This window comes from Dermacentor andersoni, chromosome 7 (genome assembly GCF_023375885.2).
Source record: "Dermacentor andersoni chromosome 7, qqDerAnde1_hic_scaffold, whole genome shotgun sequence".
Lineage (NCBI taxonomy): Eukaryota > Metazoa > Arthropoda > Arachnida > Ixodida > Ixodidae > Dermacentor > Dermacentor andersoni.
Genome location: NC_092820.1, coordinates 76,704,586 through 76,722,629, shown reverse-complemented (window position 1 = coordinate 76,722,629; position 18,044 = coordinate 76,704,586). Strand labels below are relative to the sequence as shown.

Below are 18,044 nucleotides of genomic sequence, written 5' to 3'. Positions count from 1 at the left end.
TCCCTCGTTCATGGAGCTAAGCGGTTAGCTCCTTTCGTACATGGTTTCATCGGGGTGTATGGAGCTGCACTGAGCGCAATTTTCGCTTCGAGTCAAGAGGATATAGCTAGAAATCTACGGAGTTGCTTACTCGGCAGCATTTTTTTTTTTTTTTTGCTTTCGTGAAATGGTTGAGAGATGTTATGGGTATTGGGCTGAGACGAGCCTTAGCTTAACCAGAACAAAATACTAATAGTTGTAGGATGAAGCCTGCCTTGTGGACGATGAGTCAGCATGTACCGTATGCCTTAACTTCGTTGGTATATTTGAGCTTAAAATGTGGCCTGGTTTTAGGCTTGTTCAAATGTGATAATATTGAGCGTATATTTAGGAAAAAACAAACGATATGGAACCCTTTGCTTACCTTCTTTGCATGAAAACGTCATCTAGAAGCGACAACTCTCTCCGTCTTGGTCAACGGCGAACTGGACCTTTTTTGTAGAGAGCCACCTGTCCGTTCTGCCAAATCCAATCGTGCAGTAAGCGCGGCTGGTGGTCTCGAAGAAGGGTTTGCACAACGTGCCTACTCGTAACTTGAGCTCTCGAACAATCCCCGGCCATCACGTGCTTTTGTGCTACAAGTAGATGTGCCGTGTCGGTCCTACCGAATTCAATCTTGCAGCGTGCTCGGATAGCGTATTCGTTCATTCGCCTGAAGAAAACGGTTATTATGGATAACTTCATTTTCCAAACGATCCCATATCACACGCTTTCGTGTTAGCGTATATTTGTAGCCATGGTGCCCGAATTTAAAGTGGTTCTGCCAAAGCGACGTGAGCACTTGAACGTCTTCGTGTTTGACCATTGTAATGACGGGTACTCGGGCTACTGCCAGTTGCTAGTCAGGCATTAAGAGAAAAATAGGAAAAGACTGTGCTCTGTTTCTCATTAATATAAGTTCTTCTACAAGAAGTCCCATATGAGGGGGGGGGGCATTTAAAAAAAAGAACCTCACCCCCCTGTTGTTCGCGAAAAAACGTCTGGAAAGACGAGGCCATCCGCAGAGAATGGAACACGTTGATGGTGAACATGTTGTCATGTAAACATCAGCCTCTAGACGCTTTTCATGCTTACAGAGTCCCTTTTCATGCTTACAGAGTTCCCAATTCGATTCCGTCTTTCCCGTCCCCCGGAGTAGAGTAACCAACCAGACGTTTTTTCTGGGTAACATCCCTGCCTTCTCTCTTTGTTTCCTCCTCCTCTTCCTCCTACAGAGTTCCCAGAAGACTTCCGGTTAAGCCCTCAGGAACAACGCAAGTAACAATGGCCTATAAATTTATAGGAGCCTCCAGCTGGCACCAGTTTTGCCGCAGTGTTACAGTGTTTGACAAGTGAATTGCACTGTTAAATGCAACAAGAAAAGGCCATAGATGAGCTCAACACACGGCCCACGTTCTCTATATCTGAAAACATCAAGAATATGTTCCTACAACATACTATGCTACGAAATACTTCTTTTTTCTTTTGCTAACTGGAGTCTCGAAAATGGCTGACCGGACGTTGTCTGGGGTCATGAACGCACTGCTCCCACATCTAGAACGCAAAGGGTCCACATATTGCGGCACAATGCGATAAGTTGCAGTTTGCTGTCGCCAAACACATCTTCCGTATTTTGTTTTTTATCTCATTCCAAGATTACGTTTGTTCTCCGTGTCATCATCATCACTAGGCTATGTTATATCCAATACTGGACGAAGGCCTCACCTACCGAGACGAAATTACCTGTCTTGGGTCAGTCACGATTACGCTACGAATGTCATTAACGCTATTGCTCTAGGGGAAAATCCCATATTGTCTCCCATATTGTCTCCCTTCCTACCCACCTGATTGCATTAATTGAGTATATTTTAATTGATGTGAGTAGTAGCTTTTCACAGTGCATGTTCATATTAATTTTACAAGATGGCTATTAGTATATTACGTGAGTAGGTATTTGAAAAATGTCGAAACAGACCATAGCGAATAATCTATAGCTTTCTACAGAAGAACTTCAGTTTGACTTAGTTGGTTTTTACTGCATATCGTATTGACCACAATTAAGGACGCGGACAGCGCACGTGAACACAAATACGACACGAGCGGCATCCCGTCTTAAGACGGCAGGGTACCCTGACTCGGTGGTAACGCCAGCGGTGGAAACCCTACTGCAGAAGGTAAAATGATCTAGGAGCAAACAAGGGTGAGGACGACTACTCTGGCCGTTAGACCTGAAGTGGTACCGTATATTATCAGGGTCACTCACAACCTAAGGAAGGTGGCAGGCAGGTCATTGTCTTTTCAGCTCATTTTAAGCTGGCACGGCCCTGCCCTCGCACCTCCCGTGATCCTAAAGGAAGGCAAGGCTGTGGCAAGAACCATACCAAGCCGTATGCGAAATGCAGAGAAGGAGTTGTGTACGAAATCCCCCTGGTGTGTGGGAAGTCCTACATAGGGCAGATAAGACGGTGTCTGAATGATCGAGCCAGAGAGCATGAACAAAAGTTAAGGAAAGATGAATTGGCGCACTTGCCTTCGCATTGCAATGCCTGCCCCTGTGCACCACTTTTTAAGGAGATAAAGATTCTGGCGAGAAGCCAGGACCATAATACACGCGAACTGATGGAGGCACATCATATAAAAAAGAAAGGCCAAGACTGTGTGAGTGATACTTCCATTAGGTTGTTTCAATCGGAGATAGATTCTTTTGATAATTGGTTGCCCCGCCAGGCTGATGAGTGTTCTTGTTTGCTGCGTTCTGTGCATGTTCTATTTGTCCATATATGTCCACGGGTCGCCGTAAATAAACCAGTTAAAGTTACCGCCCGGGTTGTTTTTGTGTTCTCTTCCACTGTCCCGGTCTTTATTTGCGGTCAATATGATATGTGTAACTTTCTGCCTGTGCAAAATTAACATTGACCTCAGTTGGTCAAGACAGCATTAACTAAGGAGCAACTTGCATAGTTAATTAGGTTGAAGATGTCTTAATGGGCTAGCTGTAATCACGTGTCGTACGAAGGCATCGCCTTGCCCACACTCAGGTGTAATACGACAGGTGTCCATCCAAAGGCAACGAAATGTCGCTCCTTTTTCATTTGGTTATTCTTGCTATGAGAGAAATACAATTTGTAAGCACGAGGCCAGACATTGCCAAGAATTTTCTCTTTGTTTGTTTCTTTCTTTCTTTCTTTTGTATTTCCTTTTTCTCTTTTTTTCTTTATTTGCAAAGGGGTTTTTGTTATCACTGAGACGCCTGTAGAGCGGCTCAACCCCTGCACCGCTGAAATACAAATCTTGTGTTCGGTATGTTATTCATTACTCAAAAAGAATGATAAAAGAAGTGTCCCCTTCTGTCTCTTTGTTAATTTTGAGGTCACGTAAAAGGAAAACATGGTGTGTCATGGGCTTCAATGGGAGGTGAAATTTTTAAACCTCCTCATATTTATTTGTCCATCTCGGGTTCCGACGCTTCTGGTGACGGGTCTAGCTTCAACCGCACCAGTCACTATAACAGAGTTGAGAAAACGCCCCTACTCTTTGGATTTGGAGTTATTTGGATGCCCATGAAGTGGCTACGCAACCACGCAGCGTTTTCTGCAGAAAGTGTAAGTTCCTAGAAATGCACTTTTTCCGCGGCCGTCCGGGTAGTCCACACAGACAGCCCCGACTTCCGAAGGTACGGCGACGAAACGACAAGAAAAAAGACGGACGCTGTCGTTTTATTGTTCAACCGGAATATAGCAGTACGCTTTCATTTTTTTTTTCCACGCGTGGCCCGGTACGCGGAAAAGGAAAACGAAGAGAAACACTGAATGACCACGGGCGAAAGTACACACGGCTCACTATTGACAAACGCACTGGTGGTGTTGAAGAAGAACAGCGCAACGACACCTGGTGGCAGCAGTCGGCTGAGAGAGCGGACAGGGTGGCGTCAAACGGGGTCAAAGGAACAGCACACCAGGCACACACACTCACATTGATGCTCGCACACATGCGCGCAAGCAAAAAACTTGCCCGCCGGCATTGGCGTCATCGTTTTGGCATAGCTGCGCAATTGGGTCTCAACAGGGAGGCAAATGGCCACATGCGCGAACACGTAGACATCCACCACTTACTCGCGGTGCCGGCAGGTGTCGCGACACTGCGGTGCTACTGGCTTATCTAGGGCCATACGAAAGAATTGCGGAAGAGCACTGCAACAGTACCAACAACAACATCAACGACAACAGACTAGGTAACACGCGCTGCCACTTTTTTTTTGTTCACGTTCGCTACCACGCGACACATTCAAGCACACGTCTACTCAGAAACGAAAACATACGCATCCACGTTTCATGCATTGCGCTACTCAAGGAAAACAATGCACCTTACGCCGCACCCATCTTTAGCACCGCACTCGCTCTGTACATTGCAATCGCACCGTCAAAGCACATCACTTGTTGCGCCTTTCTTTCCAGCCACCATTTCTGCATGCGAGTGAGGTCGGGTCAAGTGGGACTGAAGCTAAAGGTGATTACAGACACAAGTTACCAGATACAAGTGGTTCCACGGAGAAAGACAGCAAGGTCACCGCGACATCTGTAGGAAGGACATCTGAATGGTCCAGTATTAGTTCCGTTGAACGTTCACTATTTGGGCGCGTAACACAAGTGATCGTGACGAGAGTCAGCTCAACCTCGTCGAATTGAGGACAGCAACGAACAAGATTGACCATGTGCATAGAATAGCAAAAGCACAGCTCGGCATCAGTATCTTACGTCTAAGCCACCATGCATACGTTTGCACAATACTAGAAAATTTGCGTGTGATGAAGATATCGGTCACGTAATGAAAATGAATTCGACTAAAGTGGCGCAGCGGATAGGACTCTCATGCAACTCTTGAAGATAATGCTAGCGCACTTAATGAGATCACTCGTGACGCTTGTCCGAAACCCTGGAGCCATCAGGTGGCACTCGCAGGTAGTTTTATCGCTAGCGCCACAGATAAGGGTGTTAAGAATGTAAAATCATCAAACACCCAGGATATTTCCGATGACAACCGTAACACAGAGGTAAAATTAGCGCATGCCTATTGTCAGACATCGCATTTAAAGAGTGGGTTAGTGCTATTCACAGAATATAGCGAGATAGCACGAAGGAGGGGCATGGCACGTATATATTTTCTGTGCAGTCACTGGTTCTCGACAGGCCGCAGGAAAGTCTCAATGATAAAGAGCTGCTGATTGTGCTAAAGTGGCTTCCCGTCGTGCATTTTGGTGCAAACGCTTTCTGGCTCCGAGAATATCATTGGGCCTCATTAGCACGTAGCGTTTGATGAATGCAGTGATGGCTTGCTATTCGCCACTGGGACTATCGAGTATGGTTTCATATAAGTAAAAACGAAACTTTGATTTATCCACAAATTCAATCAATCGAATTCACAATCGTAAATATAATGAAAAGTATACAGCTATTTTTCCTGTGGCAGGCCGAGAAGACCCTCGAGCTTTTAAAGTTAGGCGGCCAATTGCGGAAAAAGAAAGGGGGGGGGGGGGGGGCGCTAGCGAAAACAAAATTTTCCACCGAGTTGTAGAACTTGATGTATTTTCAGGAAGAGTGACCGCTGGAAACAATGTGACCCAGTTAAATATTTTCCAACAGTTCCTGAAAGGTGACCAAGAAGTTTCGTTTAGATCATTTTTGTGCCCAAAAAGTAAAAATAGAAGGACGCCTACCAGCCGTCACAAAAATCCTGGAAGGGGTGATTGGATTGAAGCGGTAGAAACTCCAGAATGCGTGGTCGAGTGAGCACAGAGGGCCCTAATTTCTAAGCTCGCAGGCTTTGAGCAGCGCGCTTATGTTCGCCGAGGGCAGCTTCACCTGACACAGCTTATGCCTCGTTAAACTGGAGACAAGCTGTAGTACCCTATGAGAACAGAGATAGTGCGCGAATGGATGCATTGCTTGGGTACATTGCTGCCTGTCGAATAATCAAGCACTTGCTCACTAGCGGTCTTTTTCATGCTGCACCTTTCGAAGTGGTGACTAAGAGATCCAAAGGGGGTTAGCAAATTGCGAGGCATGCGAAAAAAAGGGTAATCACAACGAGATGACTGGCATGGATCTACACATTGTTTTTTTTATCGCTTTGGGCATGGTCGCCTTCTGAAGTGTGGCTTGAGCTCACGCTTCAAGTTCCTGAAAGAACCGCAGTTGCACATTTACAAAGACACACACCAAGTTTTAAAAATACCGTGCACCTTGACTTAGTTATCCCTCGCTCTCGCTAAAGTGGAATACGCGCAGATGGTGGCACTTGGCCCCATGTTGTATATAGCAGAAAGTTCTTTTTGCGTCCAAAATCTGATGCGAAGAGGAGCAGGTCTATTGAATAGTGCCTGGATTTTGAGCGGGATAACACAGTATGTTCACGGCATTTTTTTTTTCATCCTAAGGTAAAACTGCGGTATTCAACGCAGAAAATATATATCATAGAGGTCGACTGGAGTGCGAGATAAAACAAGAAATAATGGGGTAATGCAGGGTGCCGAACAAGATGCACTCTCTGATGAGACTTTGCAGAGTTCGTTCGAGCTCCGAATTCGCACCAACTTTCAGATCGACGGCTCTGACAGTATCAGTCTCTGATGCAAACGCATGTGCTCACTGTGGTCACAGTTTTTATCTCTTTTTTTTTTTGACACTGCAAGCTCAGACATACTTATCTTCAACACTCGCGCATCTCCACTAAGTCACACAAAGACGTACGAGACGAATCTAGAGACGAAGTCATACGTTAAAGCGCTCCCCTTCGATAGGAAATGGGCTCAGACTGTTTGACATTCTCGTACCGCAGATCTGTTCTGATGGCGTAGCATTTTACGAGACCATAGCTAACCAGCGCCTCTGAAACATTGCTGTCAGGTCTTGACGCGACAAGACGGAGTAGTCACGTGACACAAAATATTTATAATAAGGACACTCTAGATTGTGGAGTGCGAAGAAACGAAATGCCCCGATAACGGCGTCATGAGTGTTAGTTAAAAAAAAAAGTTCGGAAACTCCTACCAAAAATCTGCATCCACACACAAAATAGAATTTCTTTGCTTTTAGGTAATTTTCCTGATATTATTGCCATTTAGATGTCCCAAAGTGGTAATCCTTTCCCTGGTAATCTTCTGCTCGAGCGGGAAATCGATCGACAAATGCATGAATATAAATAAGATTACGCTGGTCGGAAGACAGATTGATTCTCTTCTTTTTTCTTCTTAGAATATTAACTCACATAGATGCGTACGAGAGTTAATAAACAATCATGGACAAGAAACAGAAATAGGGAACGCAGACAAAAAAAGTCATCGAAAAAAAAAAAAGACTTCTTAGTGGCAGAAAGTCATCCGCCGAGGATAATAGTGCGACCACTTGATAAGTAAGACGAGTCACATCAGGAAACAGAAAAGAAAGCGACACAACGAAGATAAATATGGCGCCCTCTCTTTGCGTCTGTTCCATATTTCCGAGTCCAATTTCCGCCTGAGTGTCGGGAGGAAGCTCGTCGGAGATGACGACTTATTTGATCCTCTTCAAACAGCCGCGAACTTTTCATTTTTCTGTCAGCCGTAGTGCTGCGTAAATTTCTCTTTGCTCTGTTTTGTGTTCAGCACTACTGTGCCGACGTCAGCGAATTATCGCAACGAAGCGCGGCGGAAAAGCGGAGAGCGCGCGTGCCCGATGATATTACGGCTAGCTCTAAATCTGGAGCACTAAATTTTTTCAGACAGCTGTTTCTTCATTCTGGCAACAGCAATTACTCGATCAAATGTTGAGTGAATAGCAGTTGCAGAGACTAAAACAGTCGCGGCTCTAAGAAATTTCGATTCGAGAAAAAAAAAAGACGGCAGAAAAACAACAGCTGAAATTTATATGCTCCAGAGGGAACTATTTACTAGATTTCCGTTAGGTCATTCCTACGGCCAGGCGCATGCCCGTGAGCATATACAGAACGTCTCATAGGAAAACCTTAGTCCATAACGGGACATACTACCCCGAATTCCCCAAATAAGAGAGCCTCATTCTGAGCAAAAGTTTATCTTGCTGAGCGATATTATTTGCCTCACAGGGATGAAACTCTACTTTCATGCGACCGATTTTTTTTTCTTTGAGAGTCCAAGCTACGATCCCGTGGAAGGATGAAACAGCCAATCGCATACTGACGCATTGAGTGCCAACTGAGCCCGTCCAAATGCACCTCGAACACCTTCCCTGCACTCAGAAAGTCAAGCAGCAAGGATAAGGGAGCGTCGAGGCCACGGCCAAGCAGTCGAACTTACGAAAGGCGACTTTAAAGCATGACTTCCCTCGTTTCCCGCAATAAAGCTACTCAGCGCAGCATTCACTCATAAACGCGGTACAGTAGAAGTATGGAAAGAAAACGTTTGCTGGACAAGACAACGACAAAGCGAAAGAACATCACGTTGCGCTCAACGAGGTCAGGCATCCTGACATGATGCAGTAGATCAAGGTAGCAATGAAGAAACTGTGGAAACCCTACTTCCACGCACATCCTCTGGGAACGCTGCCATCCGCGGTGTTGTCGGCGGATCGAATCCCCCCAAAAAGTAAAGATGCGCTTCTTTCACGATGGCCGCTTCTAAGTCAAGTTGAGTCACACATAAACGGTTGTTTGTGCAGCATATATATTTGTGGTTCTAACTATCAAAACCTTATCGAGGCTACCTAGGCCTCCACAATGCAGGATTCAGAATTCTGCCAATATGGAATAGAATAAACAGCATACAAATCTGTGTAAACGAAAGGTTTCGAATTCGGCACTCGTCGACATGCTGCTACAGCAGTCGAGAATTGAACCCGGCAATTTGCGTTCACCTACACAGCGCCATAGCCAATAAGTTGAAAGGGTAGGCGTAACCAATCATTCCAATAGCTTCGATCACAACAAAACTGTTTGATTCGGCGGGTGCAATACTGAGCAATTCGAACGCTCACTACAGGCTTATGGCTCTGAAAATAAATAATGCTAATAATAGTTCACAGCAGAATAAGCATTCTGCACAGGTTAAGCTCTTCTTAGGCTCTAATTCTAATCTGTGGAATAAATAACGCTCATAAACAGCATGTTTCCAAAAGAAAAATAATCAAGGCCGGATCAAACAAAGCTGGCATCTCTTCGACAGCGGCTGCCACGTGCCACTATAGATCGCCAGCTGCAATCTAGAACTCACAAGGTCTCTCCCTTTTAGGGCAACAGAATCGAAACACCGCATCATTGGCTATCGCAGCGCTATGTCCCGCGTACTTCCAGGCCAAACTTCACAGAGGTTTAGCGCGACTCCTCAACTTTGCTATAGGAAAGGCAGTCGTGTAGCAGAGTGTACGCACCTTGATTCGCTGCACCCTGTCAAGCATTTCCCCTCATTTCCCTTAAATCACACAGAGAGACTCTCAAACAACGGGTTCCTCGCGAAGGTGCATATGTAATAACACATACAGTGGCTAACAGAGCGCGCAAACAGGTATATCAATGTGCGAACTTCCCCTTGTACATCTGCTCGCACAATAAGGGGCACACACAATCTTGTGTGCGCATGCGTCATCGAAGTGGCTCGACAATTATATATATATTTATATATATATAGTAAATTTGCTACACAATCAGGTACAGAGAGACAGTTTAAAAAAGACACACTCACATGTGATCTGCTTGAGTTGAGTGTTTAATCACCGAGACCACGGCCCCATGGCGCGCAGAGGTGATTTGGATTAGAGACAAAACACTGTACTCGCTTATACCCATGGTACGACTATACAGCTGCTAAAGAGTCATGCGGAACGCTCTGTTACACTGTGTCGTGGATACCTCCTTTTTATCAATAAATAAATAAGCACAGCACTGACCCTAAAGGACATCGCTCGCGGCTACGGTCTAAACGCAAGAAGAGGCGTAGTGGACATTCGGTGTAAAGCATACTACACAACAAAGCATCAAATCGGGAAATCGGGAAACAGTGCGCTAACTTCAAGAGGCCTCATCACGTTGCCACCATAGATACAAAAATTTCCTTAGGGAAAAAATCCCATTTCGAAATAACTCAAATTAAGAACGAGGGGACACTTTAAAGGTAAAACACTCTATAGCAATGATAATTCCTTGAACCAGTTACGAAACAGTCATTTTACCTAAGACGTGTTTACTGAATCAGCTTTCACATTTTGCCTCGGTATGCGAAACATAATCTTACAGCTACGGATGCAAACTCCGAGTCCGTAAATGGCGTGTGGTATTTGGCTTCCCTGTCATTTTTGATGGCTGTAGTTTATGAACTTTAGTCAATGTTAACGAAAAGATAGATTTGTTTATTTGCTTGAACGGCTGTCAGAAATAATTAGGTACAGCTGCAAGAACATTTTCTTCATTTCAAGCGGTGGGTGGCATGGAAACGACGCTGGCTTTGTCTATACAAAGTGAAATGGAAGCTCCTTCTTAGAAGCAACATTGATTTCACCAAATTTACAAACGTGCTCATGGTGGCAAATGATGCCCGAGTCTAGTGACACAGTCAGGCTCGTGCAGCTATATCAAAGGAAAAAATGTGAAGAAATAAAACGCGAGGTCTGAGCGATGATATAAATCGAAAGTTATAGTTACAGCAGGAAAGCTTCGAAGGGGTGGGGGGGGAGGCATAAATTTACACGTAATTTGCACATTCTCGATGCTCTGTTGTTCTGGTTGTGTGCTCGCCACACCTGCCTGCCACCACGCCACGCCAATACGATGGCGCTTTTGTTTGTGCTTTGTAAAGAACGCCGCCTGCGAGTGACAGAAGGCCTGAGCACTGCACTTACGATTCTCGGGACTGTTTAGGAGAGCTGGTCGCCATTAGAACGATGGTTTTAGTATTGCACGCTAGGCCTGTGGCTTATCTTTCGTGCAGCTCCCAAGGAAATGCACCGAGAGAGAAGGAATTAATTACAGTGGCCTAAGAATTCTGGTTGCCGTTCGGGCGACTCTCTCTAGGAGAGTGACGTCGTTAGCAGGTACGTTTTATGAGTGACGACTCAACTTGTAGCTTTCCTTACACTGCTCCAAAGGGAACTCACTCACACTCACTGACACTGAGGATGCTCAGAATTCACGGCAGTCCTAATTCGCATATATGTCACTGTCTGGCAATGCCCAGAACGAGCCTCTCAGAAGAAGGTCCCCAGATACAGTGACTGACTGATGCGTGCCATTATGCGTAACCACCACCCCCGTTTTCTGGCCGCTAGGATTACCACAGGGATACGCGAGAAAGGAGAATCGGACCGTGATTTCGCGATTCAGCTGTGCTTTGGGGCTACCCTTCCACTGGTGTTTAAAATTTCTGCGTTTGTGCATAGCATAAATACGAATCTTTACATATATTCTCGACCCTTAAGATGCACTCTCGTGGCGAAACAATGAATGCCGTGAGAGAAATGGCACAGGCCTTCCGCACTGAGGTGGCGCTGGCTATGTGTGAAGTGCTAGTCGACATCTGCCAGCGGCAAGGTTTTGCGTCATTGTTCCAGGAAACAGAGTGAGGTCGTCTTGTGGTGCGCGTGACGTCGTGGCTTCGTGTCTATCTGTGTCTGTGCAAATCTGTTGCGTGCTTATCTGAAATGCGTCATTCGTCGTATGCTCCTGACCTCCTGGCCGTCCGACACCTACTGAGGCGATACCTAAAATCGTGTTCCATGTTGGACTAGCTCGTAGCTGTAATATGACTGCAGACCGGATGAAGCTTATTCTTCGCCGAAGGACGTTTCCTAAGCCACAGGAAAATGAGATAACTGGATGTGGCACAGCTAAAGCTCTTCGGCTACAATAGAGGTCTTCTATTCGTCTTGTATACGTCTCCTATTGGCTCCGTCCCCGGTAACATGACGTCCCTCCGTGATTTCTAAAGCTCATTAAGTCGTCTGATCATCTGCCGTGCGTTACCGCATTTTCTTCATTTTCCGACATCTTGATACATTAAGCAACTCGTCGACGCTGTTGTGCACGTGAGGGCACCCAACGCGCTGCCCCAGTTAACTTCTTCCCCTCAATTACAGCGCACGTTCACTCAATGTGGTATTCAAACCGCTGCCTTGACAGCACAACCCCACTGCTGCTTTTTCATTTTAATGAATCATCAAGCCAGGTCTAATAGCACCCGTCGAGAAGGAGCTTGTCTTTGCCTGAGAAGACGCTCGTAGTGAAAGTGCATGAGGAAGAAGGAAGAATAGTCGTGGCTTCTGCCCTGTGTACCTCACTCTTTATTCCTCCCAACTCACTTGCGCAACGAACATCTCTTATCACTTATCAAAAGTTTAAATTGTTCTTAACGTTGCCTTGGTCTCTTTCCCGCGGTTTGCTCGCGGAGGCTCGGAGAAAATAGTCGTTCCTTTAATATAACGTTGCTCATCAGAAGATGACCAGAGCAACATAGCAAGAAGTACGCGACAGAAAACGCGAATAACGCACTGCCGGCTCCGGAGATCGACGGCCCAGCGTCCATATTGCATACTTCTCGTTACGCATTCCGTCCATTCGACGCTTTGCAAATTCAATAACCAAACCTCTCAACCACTGTACAGGGTTGTCGTACCTTGGATGCAACGGTATCGCATGCTGATGAGTGTTCGGTACCAAGCACGTAAGATGTTTGCAGGCTTCTGCAACGCCAGTAGCCGGACATGCCAGGAGGCCGAGTCTGCAAGGCGAATGTTGCAAGCGGTGATCGCTGTCGGAAGAATGACTGTGCGGAACTGGGGTGCGTGTGGTTACCACAAGTGTGTCACTCGGAAAGAAAAGAGGTGAGAATGAGAGCACATGACGCGTGCGGGGGCGACAGATTTGGTACACACACCGATACACACGTATTCTTCCTACGGGCTCTGGACAAGGCGTTACAAGCTCCGGACGTGTATCACACTATAAAAAAAGGAAACCTGAGCCGAGAATGTACTGCGGCATCTAACCGCGCTGTGACAAGTTCAAAGAGAGTAACAAGAAACTAAAATGTACCCCGGGTTCATTCACGGTGATGTAAGAAATTGCACATTGACTATGTTCATATATATGTACATCATAAAGCAATACGCAAGGTGCGACGCCTGAATTTCACGGCGGCTGCGGAGTAGAACGCATTTCATCGGTAAGACGGCGTTTCAGCTTAAGCGACGGGGCTTGCTGTCCAAGCTCAAGACGTGGTTCGGCCTTACTGCGTTACAACGCGCCGCGAGGCAGAACTTCAACGCCACAAACCTTTCGGATAAAGTTAATGAAATTGTTTGGCCCACAGCTGAATGAAACACCTCACGGGGAATGAAATAAGCTGACTAGTCTCCTATGAGCTGCCACAACGACGCTACAATAGGTAAAATGAAGGAACGTAAAGTGTAGAGCCGCCTTGTGCTGTACCCTCAGTCAACTGCGGCAAAATAACGGTAAAAAAACAAACAGCAACCAATGACGGCTGCAGCACATCACGAAATCATCAGCGTAGTTGCGTCTCTGATTACGATCTTGTGGGTTAATCGTTTCTGTACCAATTGCGAGTGTACGGTGGCTTGGAGCATCGAAAGGGTTTCGTGTGTTCTGGGCCGTGACAAAACCACTCACGGGTGCACTCGCCCCTATAGCGCTCATCATTTACGAAAAAAAAGAAAAGCCACGACGGCTACGTTTTCCGCTCTAAAGCGCCGCATGCCGTAAGAAACAAAACCCGCTAACCACGCCATGCTTTCAGGACTAGATGGCATGCTGAGAGTGATCCGATCGTCCCACTGGTTCCACTCCGCGATCGCCGCCCGACGCCCACAACCAGACGCACCAGGCGATTCCCTGGGTCCTCATAACGGCTGTCACAACAGTGCCGAGTTCGGGAGTTCCGGCAATTCCACAGCAAGGAAAAAAAAGAGGCTCAAAACAGACGGGTATGTTCGGCAATTGAACCGCAAGCAAATAGGTACGCAATTTGCGTCTCAAATGTAAACACACATGAGCCTAAGTACACCTTATCGGATGGCGCACCACGTGGACCTATTATTACAATCTAACGAGACTCTGCGCAGTGAGGAGCCACGGTTTCACGACTCCCATATACGATATATATACATACAACGAAATCAGCGTGTATCGGCGAGTGTGAAGACTCAGAAACGTGTTACCGATGCGACGTGTTCCACTGGCTAATTGCCTTCGTAATAAAAACTTTTAATCGCTCCTTTGATCTTGCTGGTGTTCGGAAGTGTCCTCGCGGCAATAACGATGTCTTTGATCGTAAGAAAACACGAAGGGAAGCCTTCGTCTTATAAAAGAGCACGAAGTGACGTGGTCACACAGTGAATGACCCCGTAAGGGCGACTCACAGTGACCTCAGATGCTCCCGGTCAAACCGGCGAAACAGAGGGTTCGCTTCAGTACTCCCGCATTGCTAAGCCCGAATGCGCTTGGAAATGATACCTTGCAACGCGTGTTGCCATCTGCGGTTAAGGACAAACGCTGCGGCTTCGCATCACCTGACTTATAAATGGGTTAGGGGATGGGTATCTATGCAATGCAAGCAACTGCTGTCACACTTTTCTATAGCATTTATTATGTGCGTACGTACTTTGATGAATATATTTATCCTCCATTATCCGCAAATGACTATTCGTCATTAAATCTCAGAGTGTTTAGCCAAGTCTTTACCTTGATGTCACTATTTTGACTGCCTTCTTGTAGCACCGGAGTCGCGAAGCAGCCAATACCAGCTTCAGCAAACTTTGGCACTATCGCAAGCTGCTAGGGAAACTTCGGTGAGTGTATGTGCTTTACAACTTGCCAAGTTACAACGCAAAGCAAGTCAGTAATTTTCCACATCTACAGCTGTGAGTCACTCGTTCTTTACAAAATTAAAAGAAAACTTTCTTAAGGAAGTATTTTAAAGGACAGTGGAATTATTTTGGCACAACAAAGATACCGCAATCAAGACGCGCGTGTGACTTGCAGAAGTGGAAATTATGTTACTACGCTCGGGTATGTCTGGCCATTTGACATTTATTCAACCCAACTGCTGACCCTGTTCTACCGGGAGCACTCGAACTTACTGCAGACAGTTCGCAAAGAAATCATCAACCTAGTCCTGGCGACCATTGTCGAGACGCCAAAGCGGGGTCATCGACCCACGTATCAGTCACTGTTTCCGCCATAGAAACTAGCAGAATGCTGTACAGGAAGGTGCTAGCAATCGCCCAGCGTTACATCGGACACGTAAGTGCACTCTCACGAGATCGCTGAAGCCACTTACGCAAAGATTCATCCCTGCAGCTTTCTTGTGTTCTCGGCCCGGGATGTGTTCGACTCGTTCAAAGTTCTTCAACTCTCGCTGCTACTGCAAACACTAAGCGTAACAATCTGCACCACTCCTGAGATAGCAAGGGTTGTGCGTAACTTCCACAGGCGTCGCGAAAGGCGTAACCGAGATCGCGAATGCAGAACCCTTACGAACTCGACTCCGCTGGAGCTTCGGTACAGCTCAAGGTTTGCGACAAAGAGAAAGAGGCAGAAGGCCGCATTCTGCCGAGGCGATAAAGCCGTGGTCTTCGGAAGAGAGCCAGAGAGCGCCAGAGATCGGGGTCCTCCGCTTCAGGTGAAGTAGCCGCGATTCATGGACCGCTGCTTGTTGTGCCACTTGCACGACAGGATGCGCATGTAGGTCCGGCGGAAGTTCGCGTTGCACAGCGCGTAGCACAACGGGTTCACCGTGCTGTTGATGTAGCACAGGTAGTAGACGAAGTTCCACAGGCCCGTCGGGATGCAGTCGTCGCACGACGAGACGGTCTTGATGAGCACCAGCACGTTGTAGGGAGTCCAGGTGACGATGAAGGCCAGCAGGATGGCGCTCAGCGTCTTGGCGGCTTTTTTCTCCTGCTTGCGCTCCTGTTGCTTGCGCTTCTTTTTGGGGGCCGCCCGCTGCTTGGCGACCACCTGGCGGTGCACAAGTTTGGTGTTGAGCGGTATCCGGATGGTCTCCAGGCCGGAGTCCCCGGTACGCATGGCCGCTGACGAGTCCTCGGACGACGTCCTGGCGAACGCCGCGGCCGCGCCGGAAGACGCCGTCCCGCTGCCGGCCTCGTGCTTCTCGGCGTCCTCTTCGAGGATCATCTTGATGGAAGCCTGCAAGACGGCGGCAAGAGGATTCACTATGCAAGAAAGGTGAGGCGTGCAGACAGGACACAATAGAAGAGAAGTGGACGACACGAACCAACACGAACACGAACCTTTCCTTACCAACAAGCCCAGCTTTCTGTCGGCAAGAGGAAGCATTTCAAACACTTGTTTGCTAATGTGGGTGGACGCACCAATGGGAGCACATTGCCCCCGCTCTACGTGGACTCTTCAGCTGTTGGGCGTCAGAGACGAGCCATCAACTTAAAACTCGGCATGCCCTGTCCGTGACAATCGGGAAGGTCGGAAGATCACAGTTAGCTTGAGTAGGCTGACAAGAGCCAACACATTCGGCTTACGATCCTGAGATCCGATCCGTACAACGCCGAAAAAAAAGCATGACGCCCCCACTAAACGTAGTGTTTGTATCTCAACAATGGCGTTAGAGATTGCGCGCTCTTGAGGTTTCGCTTCGGCCGTCCCATTCGACGCTCCCTATGAAAACAGGTGTAATGTAGTGCGTGAGCCTGTCTTCCACGAGATGGCGCTGTTAACCGAGGGATATTAGGCATCAATATTTAGGATATTAGGCAGCATAGTAGCAAGAGCTTGGTGGCGCAACCCACCGCCCCGTTCCAAAGGGGACGCTCATAACATCCATCCATCCATCCATCCATCCATCCATCCAACCATCCATCCGTCCATCCGTCCATCCGTCCGTCCGTCCGTCCGTCCGTCCGTCCGTCCGTCCGTCCGTCCGTCCATCCATCCATCCATCCATCCATCCATCCATCCATCCATCCATCCATCCATCCATCCATCCATCCATTTGGATGACATGGAGACATCCATAGAAGGGAGACTGCGCGAGATCTCCTAGAGCTCATTGTGTCTCTTTTCACGTATTGCGCAAGAATTTCACTGGCTGTATCCTGAGCAATTTTTCAGATCAGCGTCGTGCTCTGCCTCGAACACCTTGTAATTTCAACCTTCTAGTTCATTTGTGCCTTTTTTATACTCTGTAGATCTCCATATGATTATCCATTCATTTATTAGAATTCCGTACCTATTGTACGTTAATTATTCCAGTTTTCTAAGCAAATGGTTTGTGCGCTCCCACCCCATTCATTGTCTATAAGCTTGCAGCTTACCGTAGAGGGCACCAATTGCTGCCGGCTTCCTCTCTCTCTTTCTTTTTTTGCATTATGCGTTAGAGTGATTCAGAAAATCACATGGACATTTTTTCTCATTCATGCGTCAACTCTGCGGCGTATTGTAATGCAGTGTTTTGTAGTTTGTTGTAATGAGCTAATTCTTTGTATCTTCCGGAGCTTACTTTCTTTCTGTGCTTACTTTTAATTTCACTTGTACATATTTGTATTGACTGTATTGAGGTTACGTGCTATTGCGTGATGCGAATAATGATTGTTTCATACGTTGATACTTTTTCTATTTTTGCTCAGTTGAAATGCGCTTCTTTTATTCTGATATAGCCAAAGATACTCCCTTTGTTAATGCCTTCCTGAGTACGTGTAAGGTATTTGCATATAAGTGAAATAGAAATGAATTATTAAAATAAGGGTGACGTTAAGCAAATACGAGGGAAGCGACTAGTATTTTTGTTTTGTTTGGTGTAATTAGCATTTTGGTATTTACTGCTTATAGTTATGGTAATGCCTCCTTGGGTGGCATCTGCAGGTACTAATAAACTAGGTAATAATTGCATAATTTATGACTGGGCACTTCGTCCACAATTTCTCCATTTATCGAGCCTTGAGAAGCAGCAGGCGCAACAGGCCATGACATCAAAATTGACGCAGTAAAAAGGACGAATATTGTTTAATCCGCAAATAAACCTTTGTTTAATTTTG

At 46.6% G+C, this 18,044-nt stretch overlaps 1 protein-coding gene across 4 annotated transcripts in view; it reads right to left on the bottom strand.

Annotated features, from left to right (window-relative positions):
- Positions 1-3,718: 3,718 nt before the first annotated feature.
- Positions 3,719-18,044, bottom strand: part of LOC126534278 (muscarinic acetylcholine receptor DM1-like) — a 402,808-nt gene continuing 388,482 nt past the window's right edge. For 3 of the 4 annotated variants that reach the window (XM_055072780.2, XM_055072782.2, XM_055072781.2), the window contains one exon: positions 3,719-16,182. In XM_055072780.2, coding sequence (XP_054928755.1) covers positions 15,652-16,182 — 531 coding nt within the window. In that variant the 3' untranslated portion in view covers positions 3,719-15,651. The remainder of the gene's footprint in view (positions 16,183-18,044) is intronic. The other variant, XR_008613263.2, reaches the window with a different exon arrangement.